At 36.7% G+C, this 23,043-nt stretch overlaps 1 protein-coding gene across 1 annotated transcript in view; it reads right to left on the bottom strand.

Moving 5' to 3' along the window:
* Positions 1–23,043, bottom strand: part of LOC128635707 (alpha-2-macroglobulin) — an 806,957-nt gene that overhangs the window by 163,734 nt on the left and 620,180 nt on the right. Inside the window, exons 26-27 of the mRNA XM_053688833.1 lie at positions 20,490–20,704; positions 18,773–18,988 (exon numbers count right to left, since the gene is read on the bottom strand). Coding sequence (XP_053544808.1) covers positions 18,773–18,988; positions 20,490–20,704 — 431 coding nt within the window. The remainder of the gene's footprint in view (positions 1–18,772; positions 18,989–20,489; positions 20,705–23,043) is intronic.

Below are 23,043 nucleotides of genomic sequence, written 5' to 3'. Positions count from 1 at the left end.
ATGCCATTTTTGATATTATCAGAGTTGATGTCAGGTTTATGTCTCTAGCTATTTTAGCTAGAAGAGCTTTATGGCTTAAAACTTGGAATGCTGATATGGCTTCTAAATCAACTTTACTTTCCATTTCTTTCCAGGGTAACAAATTATTTGGTTCTCAGTTGGATTCCATTATTTCAACTGTTACTGGTGGGAAAGGAACTTTTTTACCACAGGATAAAAAATCTAAAGGTAAAAGCAGGGCTAATAATCGTTTTCGTTCCTTTCGTTTCAACAAAGAACAAAAGCCTGATCCTTCATCCTCAGGAGCAGTTTCAGTTTGGAAACCATCTCCAGTCTGGAATAAATCCAAGCCAGCTAGAAAGGCAAAGCCTGCTTCTAAGTCCACATGAAGGTGCGGCCCTCATTCCAGCTCAGCTGGTAGGGGGCAGGTTACGTTTTTTCAAGGAAATTTGGATCAATTCTGTTCACAATCTTTGGATTCAGAGCATTGTTTCAGAAGGGTACAGAATTGGTTTCAAGATGAGACCTCCTGCAAAGAGATTTTTTCTTTCCCGTGTCCCAGTAAATCCAGTAAAAGCTCAAGCATTTCTGAAATGTGTTTCAGATCTAGAGTTGACTGGAGTAATTATGCCAGTTCCAGTTCCGGAACAGGGGATGGGGTTTTATTCAAATCTCTTCATTGTACCAAAGAAGGAGAATTCCTTCAGACCAGTTCTGGATCTAAAAATATTGAATCGTTATGTAAGAATACCAACGTTCAAGATGGTAACTGTAAGGACTATCTTGCCTTTTGTTCAGCAAGGGAATTATATGTCCACAATAGATTTACAGGATGCATATCTGCATATTCCGATTCATCCAGATCATTATCAGTTCCTGAGATTCTCTTTTCTGGACAAGCATTACCAGTTTGTGGCTCTGCCGTTTGGCCTAGCTACAGCTCCAAGAATTTTTACAAAGGTTCTCGGTGCCCTTCTGTCTGTAATCAGAGAACAGGGTATTGTGGTATTTCCTTATTTGGACGATATCTTGGTACTTGCTCAGTCTTTACATTTAGCAGAATCTCATACGAATCGACTTGTGTTGTTTCTTCAAGATCATGGTTGGAGGATCAATTTACCAAAAAGTTCTTTGATTCCTCAGACAAGGGTAACCTTTCTGGGTTTCCAGATGGATTCAGTGTCCATGACTCTGTCTTTAACAGACAAGAGACGTCTAAAATTGATTGCAGCTTGTCGAAACCTTCAGTCACAATCATTCCCTTCGGTAGCCTTATGCATGGAAATTCTAGGTCTTATGACTGCTGCATCGGACGCGATCCCCTTTGCTTGTTTTCACATGCGACCTCTTCAGCTCTGTATGCTGAAGCAATGGTGCAAGGATTACACGAAGATATCTCAATTAATATCTTTAAAACCGATTGTTCGACACTCTCTAACATGGTGGACAGCTCACCATCGTTTAATTCAGGGGGCTTCTTTTGTGCTTCCGACCTGGACTGTAATTTCAACAGATGCAAGTCTCATAGGTTGGGGAGCTGTGTGGGGATCTCTGACGGCACAAGGAGTTTGGGAATCTCAGGAGGTGAGATTACCGATCAATATTTTGGAACTCCGTGCAATTTTCAGAGCTCTTCAGTTTTGGCCTCTTCTGAAGAGAGAATCGTTCATTTGTTTTCAGACAGACAATGTCACAACTGTGGCATACATCAATCATCAAGGAGGGACTCACAGTCCTCTGGCTATGAAAGAAGTATCTCGAATTTTGGTTTGGGCGGAATCCAGCTCCTGTCTAATCTCTGCGGTTCATATCCCAGGTATAGACAATTGGGAAGCGGATTATCTCAGTCGCCAAACGTTGCATCCGGGCGAATGGTCTCTTCACCCAGAGGTATTTCTTCAGATTGTTCAAATGTGGGAACTTCCAGAAATAGATCTGATGGCGTCCCATCTAAACAAGAAACTTCCCAGGTATCTGTCCAGATCCCGGGATCCTCAGGCGGAGGCAGTGGATGCATTATCACTTCCTTGGAAGTATCATCCTGCCTATATCTTTCCGCCTCTAGTTCTTCTTCCAAGAGTAATCTCCAAGATTCTGAAGGAATGCTCGTTTGTTCTGCTGGTAGCTCCGGCATGGCCTCACAGGTTTTGGTATGCGGATCTTGCCAACCGTGGACTCTTCCGTTAAGACCAGACCTTCTGTCACAAGGTCCTTTTTTCCATCAGGATCTGAAATCCTTAAATTTAAAGGTATGGAGATTGAACGCTTGATTCTTGGTCAAAGAGGTTTCTCTGACTCTGTGATTAATACTATGTTACAGGCTCGTAAATCTGTATCTCGAGAGATATATTATAGAGTCTGGAAGACTTATATTTCTTGGTGTCTTTCTCATCATTTTTCTTGGCATTCTTTTAGAATACCGAGAATTTTACAGTTTCTTCAGGATGGTTTAGATAAGGGTTTGTCCGCAAGTTCTTTGAAAGGACAAATCTCTGCTCTTTCTGTTCTTTTTCACAGAAAGATTGCTATTCTTCCTGATATTCATTGTTTTGTACAAGCTTTGGTTCGTATAAAACCTGTTATTAAGTCAATTTCTCCTCCTTTGAGTTTGAATTTGGTTCTGGGAGCTCTTCAAGCTCCTCCGTTTGAACCTATGCATTCATTGGACATTAAATTACTTTCTTGGAAAGTTTTGTTCCTTTTGGCCATCTCTTCTGCCAGAAGAGTTTCTCAATTATCTGCTCTTTCTTGTGAGTCTCCTTTTCTGATTTTTCATCAGGATAAGGCGGTGTTGCGAACTTCTTTTGAATTTTTACCTAAAGTTGTGAATTTCAACAACATTAGTAGAGAAATTGTGGTTCCTTCATTATGTCCTAATCCTAAGAATTCTAAGGAGAAATCGTTGCATTCTTTGGATGTTGTTAGAGCTTTGAAATATTATGTTGAAGCTACGAAATCTTTCCGTAAGACTTCTAGTTTATTTGTTATCTTTTCCGGTTCTAGAAAAGGCCAGAAAGCTTCTGCCATTTCTTTGGCATCTTGGTTGAAATCTTTAATTCATCTTGCCTATGTTGAGTCGGGTAAAACTCCGCCTCAGAGAATTACAGCTCATTCTACTAGGTCAGTTTCTACTTCCTGGGCGTTTAGGAATGAAGCTTCGGTTGACCAGATTTGCAAAGCAGCAACTTGGTCCTCTTTGCATACTTTTACTAAATTCTACCATTTTGATGTATTTTCTTCTTCTGAAGCAGTTTTTGGTAGAAAAGTACTTCAGGCAGCGGTTTCAGTTTGAATCTTCTGCTTATGTTTTTCGTTAAACTTTATTTTTGGGTGTGGATTATTTTCAGCAGGAATTGGCTGTCTTTATTTTATCCCTCCCTCTCTAGTGACTCTTGTGTGGAAAGATCCACATCTTGGGTAGTCATTATCCCATACGTCACTAGCTCATGGACTCTTGCTAATTACATGAAAGAAAACATAATTTATGTAAGAACTTACCTGATAAATTCATTTCTTTCATATTAGCAAGAGTCCATGAGGCCCGCCCTTTTTTTGTGGTGGTTATGATTTTTGTATAAAGCACAATTATTCCAATTCCTTATTTTATATGCTTTCGCACTTTTTTATCACCCCACTTCTTGGCTATTCGTTAAACTGAATTGTGGGTGTGGTGAGGGGTGTATTTATAGGCATTTTGAGGTTTGGGAAACTTTGCCCCTCCTGGTAGGAATGTATAGCCCATACGTCACTAGCTCATGGACTCTTGCTAATATGAAAGAAATGAATTTATCAGGTAAGTTCTTACATAAATTATGTTTTCCGGAGAGCCTGAAGGCGTGAAGGAAACAAGGGGCATCAAGCTCTGTACAGAGCTTGATAAATTGACCCCTTAGTGTTGATATATACTGTGCATATATAAACATTTATTGTGTGTGCAGACCTTATGTAATGTGACACTTAATTACTGATATATACTGTGCATATATAAACATTTATTGTGTGTGCAGACCTTATGTAATGTAGCACTTAATTACTGATATATACTGTGCATATATAAACATTTATTGTGTGTGCAGACCTTATGTAATGCAGTACTTACTGATATATACTGTGCATATATAAACATTTATTGTGTGTGCAGACCTTCTGTAATGTAGCAGTTAATTACTGATATATACTGTGCATATATAAACATTTATTGTGTGTGCAGATCTTTTGTAACAAAGCACTTAATTACTGATATATACTGTGCATATATAAACAGTTATTGTGTGTGAGACCTTATGTAATGTAGCATTTAATTACTGATATATACTGTGCATATATAAACAGTTATTGTGTGTGCAGACCTTATGTAATGTAGCACTTAATTACTGATATATACTGTGCATATATAAACATGTATTGTGTGTGCAGACCTTATGTAATGCAGCACTTAATTACTGATATATACTGTGCATATATAAACATTTATTGTGTGTGCAGACCTTATGTAATACAGCACTTAATTACTGATATATACTGTGCATATATAAACATTTATTGTGTGTGCAGACCTTATGTAATACAGCACTTAATTACTGATATATACTGTGCATATATAAACATTTATTGTGTGTGCAGACCTTATGTAATGTGGCACTTAATTACTGATATATACTGTGCATATATAAACATTTATTGTGTGTGCAGACCTTATGTAATGTGGCACTTAATTACTGATATATACTGTGCATATATAACCATATATTGTGTGTGCAGACCTTATGTAATGTGACAATTACTGATATATACTGTGCATATGTAATCATTTATTGTGTGTGCCGACCTTATGTAATACAGCACTTAATTACTGATATATACTGTGCATATATAAACATTTATTGTGTGTGCACAAACCTTATGTAATGCGGCACTTAATTACTGATATATACTGTGCATATATAAACATGTATTGTGTGTGCAGACCTTATGTAATGCAGCACTTAATTACTGATATATACTGTGCATATATAAACAGTTATTGTGTGTGCAGACCTTATGTAATGTAGCACTTAATTACTGATATATACTGTGCATATATAAACATGTATTGTGTGTGCAGACCTTATGTAATGCAGCACTTAATTACTGATATATACTGTGCATATATAAACATTTATTATGTGTGCAGACCTTATGTAATACAGCACTTAATTACTGATATATACTGTGCATATATAAACATTTATTGTGTGTGCAGACCTTATGTAATACAGCACTTAATTACTGATATATACTGTGCATATATAAACATTTATTGTGTGTGCAGACCTTATGTAATGTGGCACTTAATTACTGATATATACTGTGCATATATAAACATTTATTGTGTGTGCAGACCTTATGTAATGTGGCACTTAATTACTGATATATACTGTGCATATATAACCATATATTGTGTGTGCAGACCTTATGTAATGTGACAATTACTGATATATACTGTGCATATGTAATCATTTATTGTGTGTGCCGACCTTATGTAATACAGCACTTAATTACTGATATATACTGTGCATATATAAACATTTATTGTGTGTGCACAAACCTTATGTAATGCGGCACTTAATTACTGATATATACTGTGCATATATAAACATGTATTGTGTGTGCAGACCTTATGTAATGCAGCACTTAATTACTGATATATACTGTGCATATATAAACAGTTATTGTGTGTGCAGACCTTATGTGATGTAGAACTTAATTACTGATATATACTGTGCATATATAAACATTTATTGTGTGTGCACAGACCTTATGTAATGCGGCACTTAATTACTGACATATACTGTGCATATATAAACATGTATTGTGTGTGCAGACCTTATGTAATGCAGCACTTAATTACTGATATATACTGTGCATATATAAACAGTTATTGTGTGTGCAGACCTTATGTAATGTAGAACTTAATTACTGATATATACTGTGCATATATAAACATTTATTGTGTGTGCAGACCTTATGTAATGCAGCACTTAATTACTGATATATACTGTGCATATATAAACATTTATTGTGTGTGCAGACCTTATGTAATGCAGCACTTAATTACTGATATATACAGGTCATATATAAACATTTATTGTGTGTGCCGACCTTATGTAATACAGCACTTAATTACTGATATATACTGTGCATATATAAATATTTATTGTGTGTGCAGACCTTATGTAATACAGCACTTCATTACTGATATATACTGTGCATATATAAACATTTATTGTGTGTGCAGACCTTATGTAATGTGGCACTTAATTACTGATATATACAGTGCATATATAAACATTTATTGTGTGTGCCGACCTTATGTAATACAGCACTTAATTACTGATATATACTGTGCATATATAAACATTTATTGTGTGTGCAGACCTTATGTAATGTGGCACTTAATTACTGATATATACCGTACATATATAAACATTTATTGTGTGTGAGACCTTATATAATGTAGCACTTATTACTGATATATACTGTGCATATATAAATATTTATTGTGTGTGCAGACCTTATATAATGCAGCACTTAATTACTGATATATACTGTGCATATATAAACAGTTATTGTGTGTGCAAACCTTATGTAATGCAGCACTTAATTACTGATATATACTGTGCATATATAAATATTTATTGTGTGTGAGACCTTATGTAATACGGCACTTAATTACTGATATATACTGTGCATATATAAACAGTTACTGTGTGTGCAGACCTTATGTAATGCAGCACTTAATTACTGATATATACTGTGCAAATATAAATATTTATTGTGTGTGAGACCTTATGTAATACGGCACTTAATTACTGATATATACTGTGCATATATAAACATTTATTGTGTGTGCAGACCTTATGTAATGCAGCACTTAATTACTGATATATACTGTGCATATATAAACATTTATTGTGTGTGCAGACCTTATGTAATGCAGCACTTCATTACTGATATATACTGTGCATATATAAACATTTATTGTGTGTGCAGACCTTATGTAATGTAGCACTTAATTACTGATATATACTGTGCATATATAAACATTTATTGTGTGTGCAGACCTTATGTAATGTAGCACTTAATTACTGATATATACTGTGCATATATAAACAGTTATTGTGTGTGCAGACCTTATGTAATGTAGCACTTAATAACTGATATATACTGTGCATATATAAACATTTATTGTGTGTGCAGACTTTATGTAATGTAGCACTTAATTACTGATATATACTGTACATATATAAACATTTATTGTGTGCAGACCTTATGTAATGTAGCTCTTAATTACTGATATATACTGTACAGATATAAACATTTATTGTGTGTGCAGACCTTATGTAATGTAGCACTTAATTACTGATATATACTGTAGATATATAAACATTTATTGCGTGCAGACCTTATGTAATGCAGCACTTAATTACTGATATATACTGTGCATATATAAACATTTATTGTGTGTGCAGACCATTTGTAATGTAGCACTTAATTACCGATATATACTGTGCATATATAAACATTTACTGTGTGTGCAGACCTTATGTAATGCAGTACTTATTGCTGATATATACTGTGCATATATAAACATTGATTGTGTGTGCAGACATTATGTAATGCAGCACTTAATTACTGATATATACTGTGCATAAATAAACATTTATTCTGTGTGCAGACCTTATGTAATGTAGCACTTAATTACTGATATATACTGTGCATATATAAACATTTATTGTGTGTGCAGACCTTTTGTAATGTAGCACTTAATTACTGATATATACTGTGCATATATAAACATGTATTGTGTGTGCAAACCTTATGTAATGTAGCACTTAATTACTGATATATACTGTGCATATATAAACATTTATTGTGTGTGCAGACCTTATGTAATGTGGCACTTAATTACTGATATATACTGTGCATATATAAACATTTATTGTGTGCGAGGACCTTTTGTAATGCAGCACTTAATAACTGATATATACTGTGCATATATAAATATTTATTGTGTGCCAGGACCTTTTGTAATGCAGCACTTAATTACTGATATATACTGTGCATATATAAACATTTATTGTGTGTGCAGACCTTTTTGTAATGGAGCACTTAATTACTGATATATACTGTGCATATATACAGGGAGTGCAGAATTAGGGCGCGATCCGATATAGATCGCAGTTTGCGGCGCAAGCGAGGGAACCGGTGTCGCCCGCAGTTTCAGCTCGCAACTCGAGCTATCCCATATAAGTCGCCGTCAGATGCTAACGTGCCGTAAGTCTGACAAACCAGCGATGTCCAGAAATCTGCGTAAGTACAAATTTCTGGCGTCGCCAGTGACTTGCGGCACGTTAGAAACTGCCGGCGCCTATAAAACCTGACTAAAGTCTAAAACACCCGCACTGTCTAACACGCCTCCCTAACATAGCCCGACAAGTCTAACACGCCTCCCTAACATAGCCCGCACTGTCTAACCCTCTATCCGCTATCCCCCCTCACTATCCTAACAATAAAAAAGCTATTAACCCCTAAACCGCCGCTCCCGTACCCCGCCGCAACCTAATAAAGTTATTAACCCCTAAACCGCCGCTCCCGTACCCCGCCGCCCCCGTACCCCGCCGCCAGCTATATTATATCTATAACCCCCTAAAGTGAGCCCCTAACACCGCCGCCATCTATATTAAAATTATTAACCCCCAATGTAAGCCCCTTACACCGCCGCCATCTCTATTAAAATGATTAACCCCTAATTTAATCTACCTACCCCGCCGCCAGCTATATTATCTATGTTAACCCTAAGTATATTATAGTTAATATAGGTATTACATTATTTATATTAACTATATTAACCCTAATTATATTAGGGTTAATATAGTTAATATAGTTACTATAGTATTTATATTAACTATATTAACTCTATCTAACCCTAACACCCCTAACTAAATTTATATTAAATTAATCTAATTCATTTATAAACTAAAATATTCCTATTTAAATCTAAATACTTACCTATAAAATAAACCCTAAGATAGCTACAATATAATTAATAATTACATTGTAGCTATGTTAGGGTTAATATTTATTTTACAGGTAAATTGTTAATTATTTTAACTAGGTATAATAGCTATTAAATAGTTATTAACTATTTAATATCTACCTAGTTAAAATAATTACCCAATTACCTGTAAAATAAATCCTAACCTAAGTTACAAATACACCTACACTATCAATAAATTAAATAAACTACAAACATCTATCTAAAAATACAATTAAATTAACTAAACTAAATTACAAAAAAAAACAAACACTAAATTACAAAAAATAAAAAAAGATTACAAGATTTTTAAGCTAATTACACCTATTCTAAGCCCCCTAATAAAATAATAAACCCCCAAAATAAAAAAAATTCCCTGCCCTATTCTAAATTAAACAAATTTCAAAGCTCTTTACCTTACCAGCCCTTAAAAGGGCCTTTTGTGGGGCATGCCCCAAAGAATTCAGCTCTTTTGCATACAAATACAATACCCCCCCCCCATTACAACCCACCACCCACATACCCCTATTCTAAAACCACCCAAACCCCCCTTAAAAAAGCCTAACACTACCCCCCTGAAGATCTCCCTACCTTGTCTTCACCACACCGGGCCGAACTCCTGATCCGATCCGGGCGATGTCTTCCTCCAAGCGGCAAAGAAGAATTCTTCCTCCGGCGATGTCTTCCTCCAAGCGGCAAAGAAGAATTCTTCCTCCGGCGACGTCTTCCTCCAAGCGGCAGCAAAGTCTTCATTCTTCCGGCGGCATCTTCAATCTTCTTTCTTCGCTCCGCCGCTGCGGAGCATCCATCCCGGCCGACTACTGAACTTGGAATGAGGTACCTTTAAATGACGTCATCCAAGATGGCGTCCGCCGAATTCCGATTGGCTGATAGGATTCTATCAGCCAATCGGAATTAAGTTAAAAAAATCTGATTGGCTGATTGAATCAGCCAATCAGATTCAAGTTCAATCCGATTGGCTGATCCAATCAGCCAATCAGATTGAGCTCGCATTCTATTGGCTGATCGGAACAGCCAATAGAATGCAAGCTCAATCTGATTGGCTGATTGGATCAGCCAATCGGATTGAACTTGAATCTGATTGGCTGATTCAATCAGCCAATCAGATTTTTCTAACTTAATTCCGATTGGCTGATAGAATCCTATCAGCCAATCGGAATTCGGCGGACGCCATCTTGGATGACGTCATTTAAAGGTACCTCATTCCAAGTTCAGTAGTCGGCCGGGATGGATGCTCCGCAGCGGCGGAGCGAAGAAAGAAGATTGAAGATGCCGCCGGAAGAATGAAGACTTTGCTGCCGCTTGGAGGAAGACGTCACCGGAGGAAGAATTCTTCTTTGCCGCTTGGAGGAAGACATCGCCGGAGGAAGAATTCTTCTTTGCCGCTTGGAGGAAGACATCGCCCGGATCGGATCAGGAGTTCGGCCCGGTGTGGTGAAGACAAGGTAGGGAGATCTTCAGGGGGGTAGTGTTAGGCTTTTTTAAGGGGGGTTTGGGTGGTTTTAGAATAGGGGTATGTGGGTGGTGGGTTGTAATGGGGGGGGGTATTGTATTTGTATGCAAAAGAGCTGAATTCTTTGGGGCATGCCCCACAAAAGGCCCTTTTAAGGGCTGGTAAGGTAAAGAGCTTTGAAATTTGTTTAAGTTAGAATAGGGCAGGGAATTTTTTTTATTTTGGGGGTTTATTATTTTATTAGGGGGCTTAGAATAGGTGTAATTAGCTTAAAAATCTTGTAATCTTTTTTTATTTTTTGTAATTTAGTGTTTGTTTTTTTTGTAATTTAGTTTAGTTAATTTAATTGTATTTTTAGATAGATGTTTGTAGTTTATTTAATTTATTGATAGTGTAGGTGTATTTGTAACTTAGGTTAGGATTTATTTTACAGGTAATTGGGTAATTATTTTAACTAGGTAGATATTAAATAGTTAATAACTATTTAATAGCTATTATACCTAGTTAAAATAATTAACAATTTACCTGTAAAATAAATATTAACCCTAACATAGCTACAATGTAATTATTAATTATATTGTAGCTATCTTAGGGTTTATTTTATAGGTAAGTATTTAGATTTAAATAGGAATATTTTAGTTTATAAATGAATTAGATTAATTTAATATAAATTTAGTTAGGGGTGTTAGGGTTAGATAGAGTTAATATAGTTAATATAAATACTATAGTAACTATATTAACTATATTAACCCTAATATAATTAAGGTTAATATAGTTAATATATATAATGTAATACCTATATTAACTATAATATACTTAGGGTTAATATAGATAATATAGCTGGCGGCGGGGTAGGTAGATTAAATAAGGGGTTAATCATTTTAATAGAGATGGCGGTGGTGTAAGGGGCTTACATTAGGGGTTAATAATATTAATATAGCTGGCGGCAGTATAGGGGGATTAGATTAGGGGTTAATAATTTTTATATAGGTGGCGGCGGTGTAAGGGGTCAGATTAGGGGATAGATAAGGTAGATGACAGCGGTGTAAGGGGTTCTAATTAGGGGATAGATAAGGTAGATGGCGGCGGTTTTAGGGGCTCACAGTAGGGGGTTAGTTTATGTAGATGGCGGCGGGGTCCGGGAGCTGCGGTTTAGGGGTTAATAACTTTATTAGGGATTTCGGGGGGGGGGGGGGATCGCGGTTGACAGGTAGATAGACATTGCGCATGCGTTAGGTGTTAGGTTTATTTTAGCAAATCGCGGTTGACAGGGAGATAGACATTGCGCATGCGTTAGGTGTTAGGTTTATTTTAGAAGATCGCGGTTGACAGGGAGATAGACATTGCGCATGCGTTAGGTGTTAGGTTTATTTTAGCTGCCAGTTTAGGGAGTTACGGGGCTCCAATAGTCAGCGTAAGGCTTCTTACGGCTGCTTTTTGTGGCGAGGTGAAAATGGAGTAAGTTTTCTCCATTTTCGCCACGTAAGTCCTTACGCTGCATATTGGATACCAAACTGCGTGGGTTTGGTATACCTGCCTATAGCCCAAAAAACTACGGGCGACGGCAGAAATTCTAGGTTACGCCGTATATAGGATACCAAACCCGCGCAAATATTGGCGTTGCCGGCTTTTGCGGGCGACGATTTTTATCGGATGGACCCCCTATTAGGCAAGTTGTATTTTTGAGGATTAATTTTATTATTGAACAACAACCATGTTCTCAATGAACCCAAAAAACTCATTAATATCAAAGCTGAACAGTTTTGGAAGTAGTTTTTAGTTTGTTTTTAGTTATAGCTATTTTAGGGGGATATCTGTGTGTGCAGGTGACTATTACTGTGCATAATTATTTGGCAACTTAACAAAAAACAAATATATACCCATTTCAATTATTTATTTTTACCAGTGAAACCAATATAACATCTCAACATTCACAAATATAAATTTCTGACATTCAAAAACAAAACAAAAACAAATCAGTGACCAATATAGCCACCTTTCTTTGCAAGGACACTCAAAAGCCTGCCATCCATGGATTCTGTCAGTGTTTTGATCTGTTCACCATCAACATTGCGTGCAGCAGCAACCACAGCCTCCCAGACACTGTTCAGAGAGGTGTACTGTTTTCCCTCCTTGTAAATCTCACATTTGATGATGGACCACAGGTTCTCAATGGGGTTCAGATCAGGTGAACAAGAAGGCCATGTCATTAGATTTTCTTCTTTTATACCCTTTCTTGCCAGCCACGCTGTGGAGTACTTGGACGCGTGTGATGGAGCATTGTCGTGCATGAAAATCATATTTTTCTTGAAGGATGCAGACTTCTTCCTGTACCACTGCTTGAAGAAGGTGTCTTCCAGAAACTGGCAGTAGGACTGGGAGTTGAGCTTGACTCCATCCTCAACCCAAAAAGGCCCCACAAGCTCATCTTTGATGATACCAGCCCAAACCAGTACTCCACCTCCACCTTGCTGGCGTCTGAGTCGGACTGGAGCTCTCTGCCCTTTACCAATCCAGCCACGGGCCCATCCATCTGGCCCATCAAGACTCACTCTCATTTCATCAGTCCATAAAACCTTAGAAAAATCAGTCTTGAGATATTTATTGGCCCAGTCTTGACGTTTCAGCTTGTGTGTCTTGTTCAGTGGTGGTCGTCTTTCAGCCTTTCTTACCTTGGCCATGTCTCTGAGTATTGCACACCTTGTGCTTTTGGGCACTCCAGTGATGTTGCAGCTCTGAAATATGGCCAAACTGGTGGCAAGTGGCATCTTGGCAGCTGCACGCTTGACTTTTCTCAGTTCATGGGCAGTTATTTTGTGCCTTGGTTTTTCTACACGCTTCTTGCGACCCTGTTGACTATTTTGAATGAAGCGCTTGATTGTTCGATGATCACGCTTCAGAAGCTTTGCAATTTTAAGAGTGCTGCATCCCTCTGCAAGATATCTCACTATTTTTGACTTTTCTGAGCCTGTCAAGTCCTTCTTTTGACCCATTTTGCCAAAGGAAAGGAAGTTGCCTAATAATTATACACACCTGATATAGGGTGTTGATGTCATTAGACCACACCCCTTCTCATTACAGAGATGCACATCACCTAATATGCTTAATTGGTAGTAGGCTTTCGAGCCTATACAGCTTGGAGTAAGACAACATACATAAAGAGTATGATGTGGTCAAAATACTAATTTGCCTAATAATTCTGCACTCCCTGTAGACATTTATTGCGTGTGCAGACATTATGTAATGCGACACTTAATTGCTGATATACACTGTGCATATATAAACATTTATTGTGTGTGCAGACATTATCTAATACGACACTTAATTACTGATATATACTGTGCATATATAAACATTTATTGTGTGTGCAGACATTGGGGGGTAGTTATCAACGTGTCAACTTTCCTGCCTTCGCCGGCCCAATACGCCCGCCTAACCTCGCCTCACATCGCCGCCGCGGACCTGAAAAATTTCGCCTAAGTTATCAAATAAAGCTGTCAAAAAGCCGCGCACCAAGTATGGGGCGATGAGCAGCGGACCGTGAGAGTTATTACTCATCCGATCTCGCTGCTCTTCGGCTTTTTCCCAGCTTTATTGCTAGCCTGTCACTAAGCACCCACACTATCTACACTGTTCTACCCCCTATACCGGCGCCCCTGGAGCCCCCCGCAACTAAATAAAGTTATTAACCCCTAAACCGCCGCTCCTAGACCCTGCCGCAACTCTGATAAATGTATTAACCCCTAAACCGCCGCTCCTAGACCCTGCCGCAACTCTGATAAATGTATTAACCCCTAAACCGCCGCTCCCGGACACCGCTGCCACCTACATTATACCTATTAACCCCTATCCTGCCCCCCTACACCGTCGCCACCTATAATAAATTTATTAACCCCTATCTTGCCCCCCACTACACCGCTGCCACTGTAATAAATTTATTAACCCCCAAACCTAAGTCTATCACTAACCCTAACACCCCCCTAACTTAAATATTAATTAAATAAATCTAAATAATATTTCTATTATGAACTAAATTAATCCTATTTAAAACTAAATACTTACCTTTAAAATAAACCCTAATATAGCTACAATATAAATAATAATTATATTGTAGCTATCTTAGGATTTATTTTTATTTTACAGGCAAATTTCAATTTATTTTAACTAGGTACAATAGCTATTAAATAGTTATTAACTATTTAATAGCTACCTAGCTAAATTAAAGAGAAATTTACCTGTAAAATAAAAACTAACCTAAGTTACAATTACACCTAACACTACACTATACTTTAATAAATTATTCCTATTTAAAACTAAATACTTACCTTTAAAATAAACCCTAATATAGCTACAATATAAATAATAATTATATTGTAGCTATCTTAGGATTTATTTTTATTTTACAGGTAACTTTGTATTTATTTTAGCTAGTTAGAATAGTTATTAAATAGTTTATGTAATTGTATTTAATTGTAGTTATTTGTCGTTAATTTATTTAATTTATTTAATGATAGTGTAGTGTTAGGTTTAATTGTAACTTAGGTTAGGATTTATTTTACAGGTGATTTTGTATTTCTTTTAGTTAGGTAGTTATTAAATAGTTAATAACTATTTAATAACTATTCTAACTAGCTAAAATAAATACAAAGTTACCTGTAAAATAAATATAATTCCTAAGATAGCTACAATATAATTATTATTTATATTGTAGCTATATTAGGGTTTATTTTAAAGGTAAGTATTTAGTTTTAAATAGGAATAATTTATTAAAGTATAGTGTAGTGTTAGGTGTAATTGTAACTTAGGTTAGTTTTTATTAAATAAATTGAAAGATGCCTGTAAAATAAAAAGAAATCCTAAGATAGCTACAATATAATTATTATTTATATTGTATCTATCTTAGGGTTTATTTTACAGGTAAGTATTTAGTTTTAAATAGGATTAATTTAGTTCATAATAGAAATATTATTTAGATTTATTTAATTAATATTTAAGTTAGGGGGGTGTTAGGGTTAGTGTTAGACTTAGGTTTAGGGGTTAATAATTTTATTACAGTGGCGGCGGTGTAGTGGGGGGCAGGATAGGGGTTAATAAATGTATTATAGGTGGCGACGGTGTAGGGGGGGCAGATTAGGGGTTAATAAATTTAATATAGGTTGCGGTGGGCTCCGGGAGCGGCGGTTTAGGGGTTAATATGTATAGAGTAGCTTGCGGTGGGCTCCGGGAGCGGCGGTTTAGGGGTTAATATGTATAGAGTAGCTTGCGGTGGGCTCCGGGAGCGACGTTTTAGGGGTAATAACTTTATTTAGTTGCGGCGGTGTAGGGGGGCAGATTAGTGGTGTTTAGACTCGGGGTACATGTTAGGGTGTTAAGTGTAGACAGTTCCCATAGGAATCAATGGGATGTCTGGAAGCAGCGAACTTGTACTTTCGCTATGGTCAGACTCCCATTGATTCCTATGGGATCCGCCGCCTCCAGGGTGGCGGTTTGAAAACCAGGTACGCTGGGCCGGAAAAGTGCAGAGCGTACCTGCTAGTTTTTTGATAACTAGCAAAAGTAGTCAGATTGTGCCGAACTTGTGTGTGGAACATCTGGAGTGACGTAAGAATCGATCTGTGTCGGACTGAGTCTGGCGGATCGAAGTTTACGTCACAAAATTCTACTTTTGCCGGTCTCTAGCCTTTGATAACTAAGGCGAATCAGCCTCGCCACAAATACGCTGCGGAATTCCAGCGTATTTGAGGTTGACGGCTTGATAACTAGGCCCCATTATGTAATACAACACTTAATTACTGATATATACTGTGCATATATAAACATTTATTGTGTGTGCAGACCTTTTGTAATGTAGCACTTAATTACTGATATATACTGTGCATATATAAACATTTATTGTGTGTGCAGACCTTTTGTAATGTAGCACTTAATTACTGATATATACTGTGCATATATAAACATTTATTGTGTGTGCAGACCTTTTGTAATTTAGCACTTAATTATTGATATATACTGTGCATATATAAACATTTATTGTGTGTGCAGACCTTATGTAATACGACACTTAATTACTGATATATACTGTGCATATATAAACATTTATTGTGTGTGCAGACCTTATGTAATGTAACACTTAATTACTGATATATACTGTGCATATATAAACATTTATTGTGTGTGCAGACCTTATGTAATGTAGCACTTAATTACTGATATATACTGTACATATATAAATATTTATTGTGTGTGCAGACCTTATATAATGTAGTACTTAATTACTGATATATACTCTGCATATATAAACATTTATCGTGTGTGCAGACCTTATGTAATGCGGCACTTAATTACTGATATATACTGTGCATATATAAACATTTATTGTGTGTGCAGACCTTATGTAATGCAGCACTTAATTACTGATATATACTGTGCATATATAAACATTTATTGTGTGTGCAGACCTTAAGTAATGCAGCACTTAATTACTGATAAATACTGTGCTTGATAAATTGACCCCTTAGTGTTGATATAGTGTTGATATATACTGTGCATTTATAAACATTTATTGTGTGCAGACCTTTTGTAATGCAGCACTTAATTACTGATATATACTGTGCATATATAAAAATGTATTGTGTGTGAGGACCTTTTGTAATGCAGCACTTAATTACTGATATATACTGTGCATATATAAACATTTATTGTGTGTGCAGACCTTATGTAATACGACACTTAATTACTGATATATACTGTGCATATATAAACATATATTGTGTGCGCAGACCTTATGTAATACAGCATATATATCATATATTTGAAGGTTTCTATCATGTCACATCTTTCCCTTCTATCCTCTAAACTATACATATTTAGATCATAGATTCTTTGTTTGTACTTTTTATATTTTAGACCATGTACCATTTTAGTAGCCCTCCTCTGGACAGCTTCTAGTTTATTTATATCTTTCTGAAGATATGGTCTCCAGAACTGTACACAGTATTCCAGATTTGGTCTAACTAATGATCTGTAAAGTGGCATAAGAACCTTGCTATTTCTGCTACTAAAACCTCTTCCAATGCAACCAAGCATTTGACTGGCCTTGCTGGCTGCATTACGGCATTGTGTACCAAATTTTAAATCATCTGAAATAATAATTCCCAAATCCCTTTCTTCTTTAATTACAGTCAGTAATGTACCATTGAGACTATAATTGGCCTTTGGGTTTTTGGATCCTATATGCATAATTTTGCTCTTGGTAATATTAAATTTCAGATCCCATTTATTTGACCAGTCCTCTAGTTTATTAATATCACAGTTCATTTGATCAACTTCTCCTGGAACATCTACACTGTTACAAAATTTTGTATCATCAGCAAACAAGCAAACCTTCCCCTTAAGCCCATTTCCAATATCACTTATGAACATGTTAAACAAAACAGGCCCAAGAACTGACCCTTGGGGAACACCACTAGTAACTGATGCCTCATTTGAATGTACTCCATTAATTGAAACCCTCTGTCGTCTATCTTTAAGCCAGCATTCTACCCACTTAACAATCTTAGCATCTACTCCAAGGCAATAAATTTTGTGAATAAGTTTGTTGTGTGGGACGGTGTCAAATGCTTTGCTAAAGTCTGGATATGCAACATCTACGGCTCCTCCCTGGTCTATTATTTTAGTTACATGGTCAAAGAAATCAATTAGATTAGTCAGGCATGATATTCCAGCAGTGAAACCATGCTGTCCTTTGTCTTCTAAGTTGTTTGTCTGGATGAAAGATACAAGTCTTTCCTTTAAAAGAGTTTCCATTAATTTCCCTGCAATTGAGGTCAAAGTGACTGGCCTATAGTTAGCAGAATCTTCCCTACTACCCTTTTTATGAAGAGGGACTACATTGGCAATTTTCCAGTCTTTTGGAACAACTCCTGTTAGAAGTGACTGATTAAATAAATCAGCTAATGGAGTAGCTATTACGGATCAAAGTTCTCTTAGAACCCTTGGATGAATATTATCTGGACCCACAGACTTATTAACTTTTATTTTTGATAAAACCCTTGAAACCTCTTCCTCTATAAAAAGAAAAGTACTACTCACATTATTTACAGTAACATCCCTTAATAGCATCTCACTATCTTTACCATCTGTTGTAAAGACTGAACAAAAGTAATCATTTAAACAATTTTTCAATAAAGGAACATAACAGAAAATGAAGAATAAACGATTACCTGTATGAAGACACAGCCAACGCCTGCAGTTGTCACTGCGTATTCGCCGGGGATTTGTGGCAGTGACACTGTCTGCAGCAGGAGACGATTTGCCTGATCTACATGAACCTGTTCCTTGAATCCCATCTGGTCACTTACTGTCACCGCCACAGTCCCTTGATCACTAAAGATCCTTTCTGCATATTTTGCCAGTGCTTGTAGCGCCACAACAGTGTCCTGGGAAAACAAGAATAAGTGAAAAAAAATAATTTGGGATCATAAAACCTCTATTAAAGGGACATTAAACACATTGAGGCCTATTTATCAAATGTCTGTCGGACCTGATCAGCATTGCACCAGCAGCTCACAAGAGGGCCAATGGGCCAATGGGCCACCAGCAGGGAGGTGTCAATAAACCCGATCGTACTCGATCGGGTTGAATTGTGTGCTCTGATCAGGTGGACAGGGTTATGGAGCAGCGGTCTTTAGTCTGAAGACTCACCAGAAACACGGGCCCTCAAGCTCCGTTCGGAGCTTGATAGATAGGCCCATTTGAGATGTGAAATAAAATGATAAATCATAAATATAAAAATAACTCTGCAATATACTGTCATTATTTATTTTGTCCCCTTTTCCTGTAATTCCATTCTGAAACTGTCAGCTTTTCAGTTCCTGTTAGAAATGGAAGTGCAGATCACTGTTATATTCCTCACTGCCATTGGCTGCACACTCTAGTGACCTATTTATAGCTGTCCCTAATTGGTCACAGCAGAGAAGGTAACCTAAGTTACAACATGGCAGCTCCCAGTGTTTTATAGACACAACCTTTACACTTATTTTGTCACTATTTAAACAGATAATTAAATTCTAAAAAATGCATCTACATTTTATTCTCAGACTAATCTCTTCTTTGAATGCTTAATTCTATCTAGCATTTATTTAGTGTTTAATATCCCTTTAATATTATAGCAATCATTTTAATATTTCTGCTATTTTATTGGCTGTAACAGTCACTGTTTTTGGCTTTATTGGCCTAAATTCATAGGTACTTGTGCGGTTGTGAAGCCTAAATTATTTTTTGAGCAGCCTGTCAGTTATCTTTTCCGTTTTGTTAGCGGCGTTCTTGCCAATAACCTCTATAGCTGTGTGAGTTGTCTGAAACATGAAATCTCACCCCACGGAAAAACAATCATTAAACCAAAACATAAAACCAGTTTATGTAAATGAGTATACGTGTGACATATTCACGATATTTTGTTCTGGTAAACTAATCTCACTTGGTAAAATGAGTCTCCAGGCGTTGGCTGCTACGGTTTCAGAGAAGTCGCTGAGATTTTTTATGCCTAGAGTACAAAAATGATTAAATAGTCGATTGCGCCGGTGAGTATCTCATCTTGCGCTCATGTCTCACTACTGTAAAGCTGATGAGGTTGACTTTTTCTTTTATTACTATTTAACGGTGTTCATGTTTTCTTTTGTGCATTTTTAGAGTGGACTGTTTTATAGGACAGTTTTTTTGCCGATCACTGCTATGCAACACTACTATAATTTGGGCACCTGTATGTATCCTTGCATCTGCACTGTCACTCTGATAAAACGCTTTATTAGTTTCACTAATTGCCCACAATGATGATAGCTGAGTGGCGACATTGTGAGAGAGTTAGGTCTGGAACTAGTATGATGGTTAGGACTAGGGTTGTGGTAAAGGTTAATTGTGGCTAACAACTACAACAATTACCTGAGTAGAAGAAAACCCCCCAGATGGATTCTGTTGCTTGCTGAGCCAGTTCACCATTTCCAAGGATTTTGCCTGCTCACTTTCTTGCACTGTGAGTCCTGAGACATACGCCAGCAGCACGTAAGAGGTTAACTCCACTTCTACAGAAGGGGCGCGATACCAGTAGGAGTCTTTACTAGGCGGGAGGGATTTTCTCTCCCAGTGCATCTGTCCAGCTAGGAACAAGTCAAAAGGACACACAAAATAAATTGTGTATAAAGACATACAGAGCAGAAAGTACAGGTGGCCGGTTCAATTTGCGCCGTTTCAGAATAACAACCTTTTTTTTTAGTCATGTGACTGTTATTGAAAAGCATTGAGAAGCAGTGTATTGATTAAAATAGCCAGTAGGTGGAGCTGTCCGCTTGTGTTGCAGCAAAGATACACACAAGCAGGCTGAAATGAATCAGTGTATCTAGCTAGACATGAGCTATCAAGCAGTTTTTATAGGAACAAGATCTTCCTGTCTATAAATCAGTCCAGATTAGAATGCATAAAAGGAACTGTTTGCAGAAAAAGGCAAGTAAAGTCTATGTTGTGTGATTATTTCATAAGGTTTATAATGCTGTTCAGCAAATGTTTTTGTTCATTTAACTTAGTTTAATTATATATTCTGTGTTGTGTGATTATTTAATTAGGTTTATAATGCTGTTTAGCATTTAAAGTCTTAATTTCAAAGCTTTAAAAATAATATATTAGGTGTTACTTATGACAATTTTGAGAGGGGCCTGAAACCTATCTCCCTCACTTCCCATTGACTTACATTATAAACTGGGTTTCAATTTACAACAGTTTCGATTTACAACCATTCTTTCTGGAACCTAACCCCGGCGTAAACTGAGGGCTACCTGTATATAAAATATGTGCACAGATAGGTATAAACTGACACAGAGATACAATAAATTCAAAAGACTCCAGCCTCCACATTCAATAAAATACCTTTTTATTATATACAACGTTTCAAGCCTGCAATAGGCTCTTAGTCATTGACTAAGAGCCTATTGACATGACTAAGAGCCTATTGACATGACTAAGAGCCTATTGACATGACTAAGAGCCTACTGACATGACTAAGAGCCTACTGACATGACTAAGAGCCTATTGACATGATTAAGAGCCTATTGCAGGCTTGAAACATTGTATATGTTTCTGGGATCCTACATGTAAGAAATAAAGGTCTTTTATTGAATGTGGCGGCTGGAGTCTTTTGAATTTATTGGGTACTGAGGAGATCTGGCAAGTCTGTCACTCCGTGTCCCACTCAGAAAAAGAAAGGTGTGCTGTTTCCACAACTTTGGATATCAATTGAACACAGAGATACAAGACAACAGTGACTGACTCTAAGCAAAATATCATTTGTTTAGTGATTGGCTTAGTAGTTGTGTGTAACCTAGTTACAATCTAATGAAATGGGCACTGATCACTTAAAGGGACAGTCTAGTATAAATTAAACTTTCATTATTCAGATAGGACTTTTAATTTTAATCAACTTTCCAATTTACTTTTATCATCAAATTTGCTTTTTTCTCTTGGTATTCTTAGTTTAAACTAAACATAGGTAGGCTCATATGCTAATTTCTAAGCCTTTGAGGGCTGCCTCTTATCACATGCTTTTTAAATCTCTTTTCAACACAAAGAGACAGAAAGTACATGTGGGTCTTATAGATAACACTGTGTTCAGGCACAGGGGGTTATTTAAAGGGACACTCAATCAAAATTAAACTTTCATTATTCAGATACAGCAGCCATTTTAAACAACTTTCCAATTTACTTCCATTAACAAAATGTGCACAGTCTTTTTATATTTAAACTTTTGGAGTCACCAGCTCCTACTGAGCATGTGCAAGAATAAGTGTGTATGCGTTTGTGAATGGTTGATGGTTGTCACATGGTACGTGTATGCGTTTGTGAATGGCTGATGGCTGTCACATGGTACGTGTATGCGTTTGTGATTGGCTGATGGCTGTCACATGGTACAGGGGGAGTGGAAAAAGACATAACTTTTAAAATTGTCAGAAAAAAATCTACTACTCATTTGAAGTTCAGGCTAAGTGCTATTGCATTGTCTTGTTATCTTGCATTTGTTGATTATGCAAATCTAATGTGTTGACTGGTCCTTTAAGATCTAGCACAAAACAATGCTAAATTTAAGAAAATAGATAATAAACAGTCACAGTCATGTGATCAGGGGGCTGGAAGAAGGTTCCTAGATATAAGGTAATCACAGAGGTATATTTATATAACTGTATTGGTTGTGCAAAACTGGGAAATGGGTAATAAAGAGTTGATCTATCTTTCAAAACAATAACAATTCTACGGTAGACTGTCCCTTTAAGCAATGAATAAAAAAAAAAAAAAGTTAATTGAAAATGAGAAAACAGTACAAAGGAAATATTGCAGAAACAGACCTGGGAACATAGCGAGAATGACAAACGCATTACACTCTATACTAATGCACATTCCTAAACATAAAAATACTTAAACGACTCCCCTTATATACTCAAATCTCATCTTA

The sequence above is a fragment of the Bombina bombina genome, chromosome 7 (assembly GCF_027579735.1).
Source record: "Bombina bombina isolate aBomBom1 chromosome 7, aBomBom1.pri, whole genome shotgun sequence".
Classification (NCBI taxonomy): Eukaryota; Metazoa; Chordata; class Amphibia; order Anura; family Bombinatoridae; genus Bombina; species Bombina bombina.
Note: the sequence above shows the minus strand (reverse complement) of the source record. Positions and strands in the feature narration are given on the sequence as shown.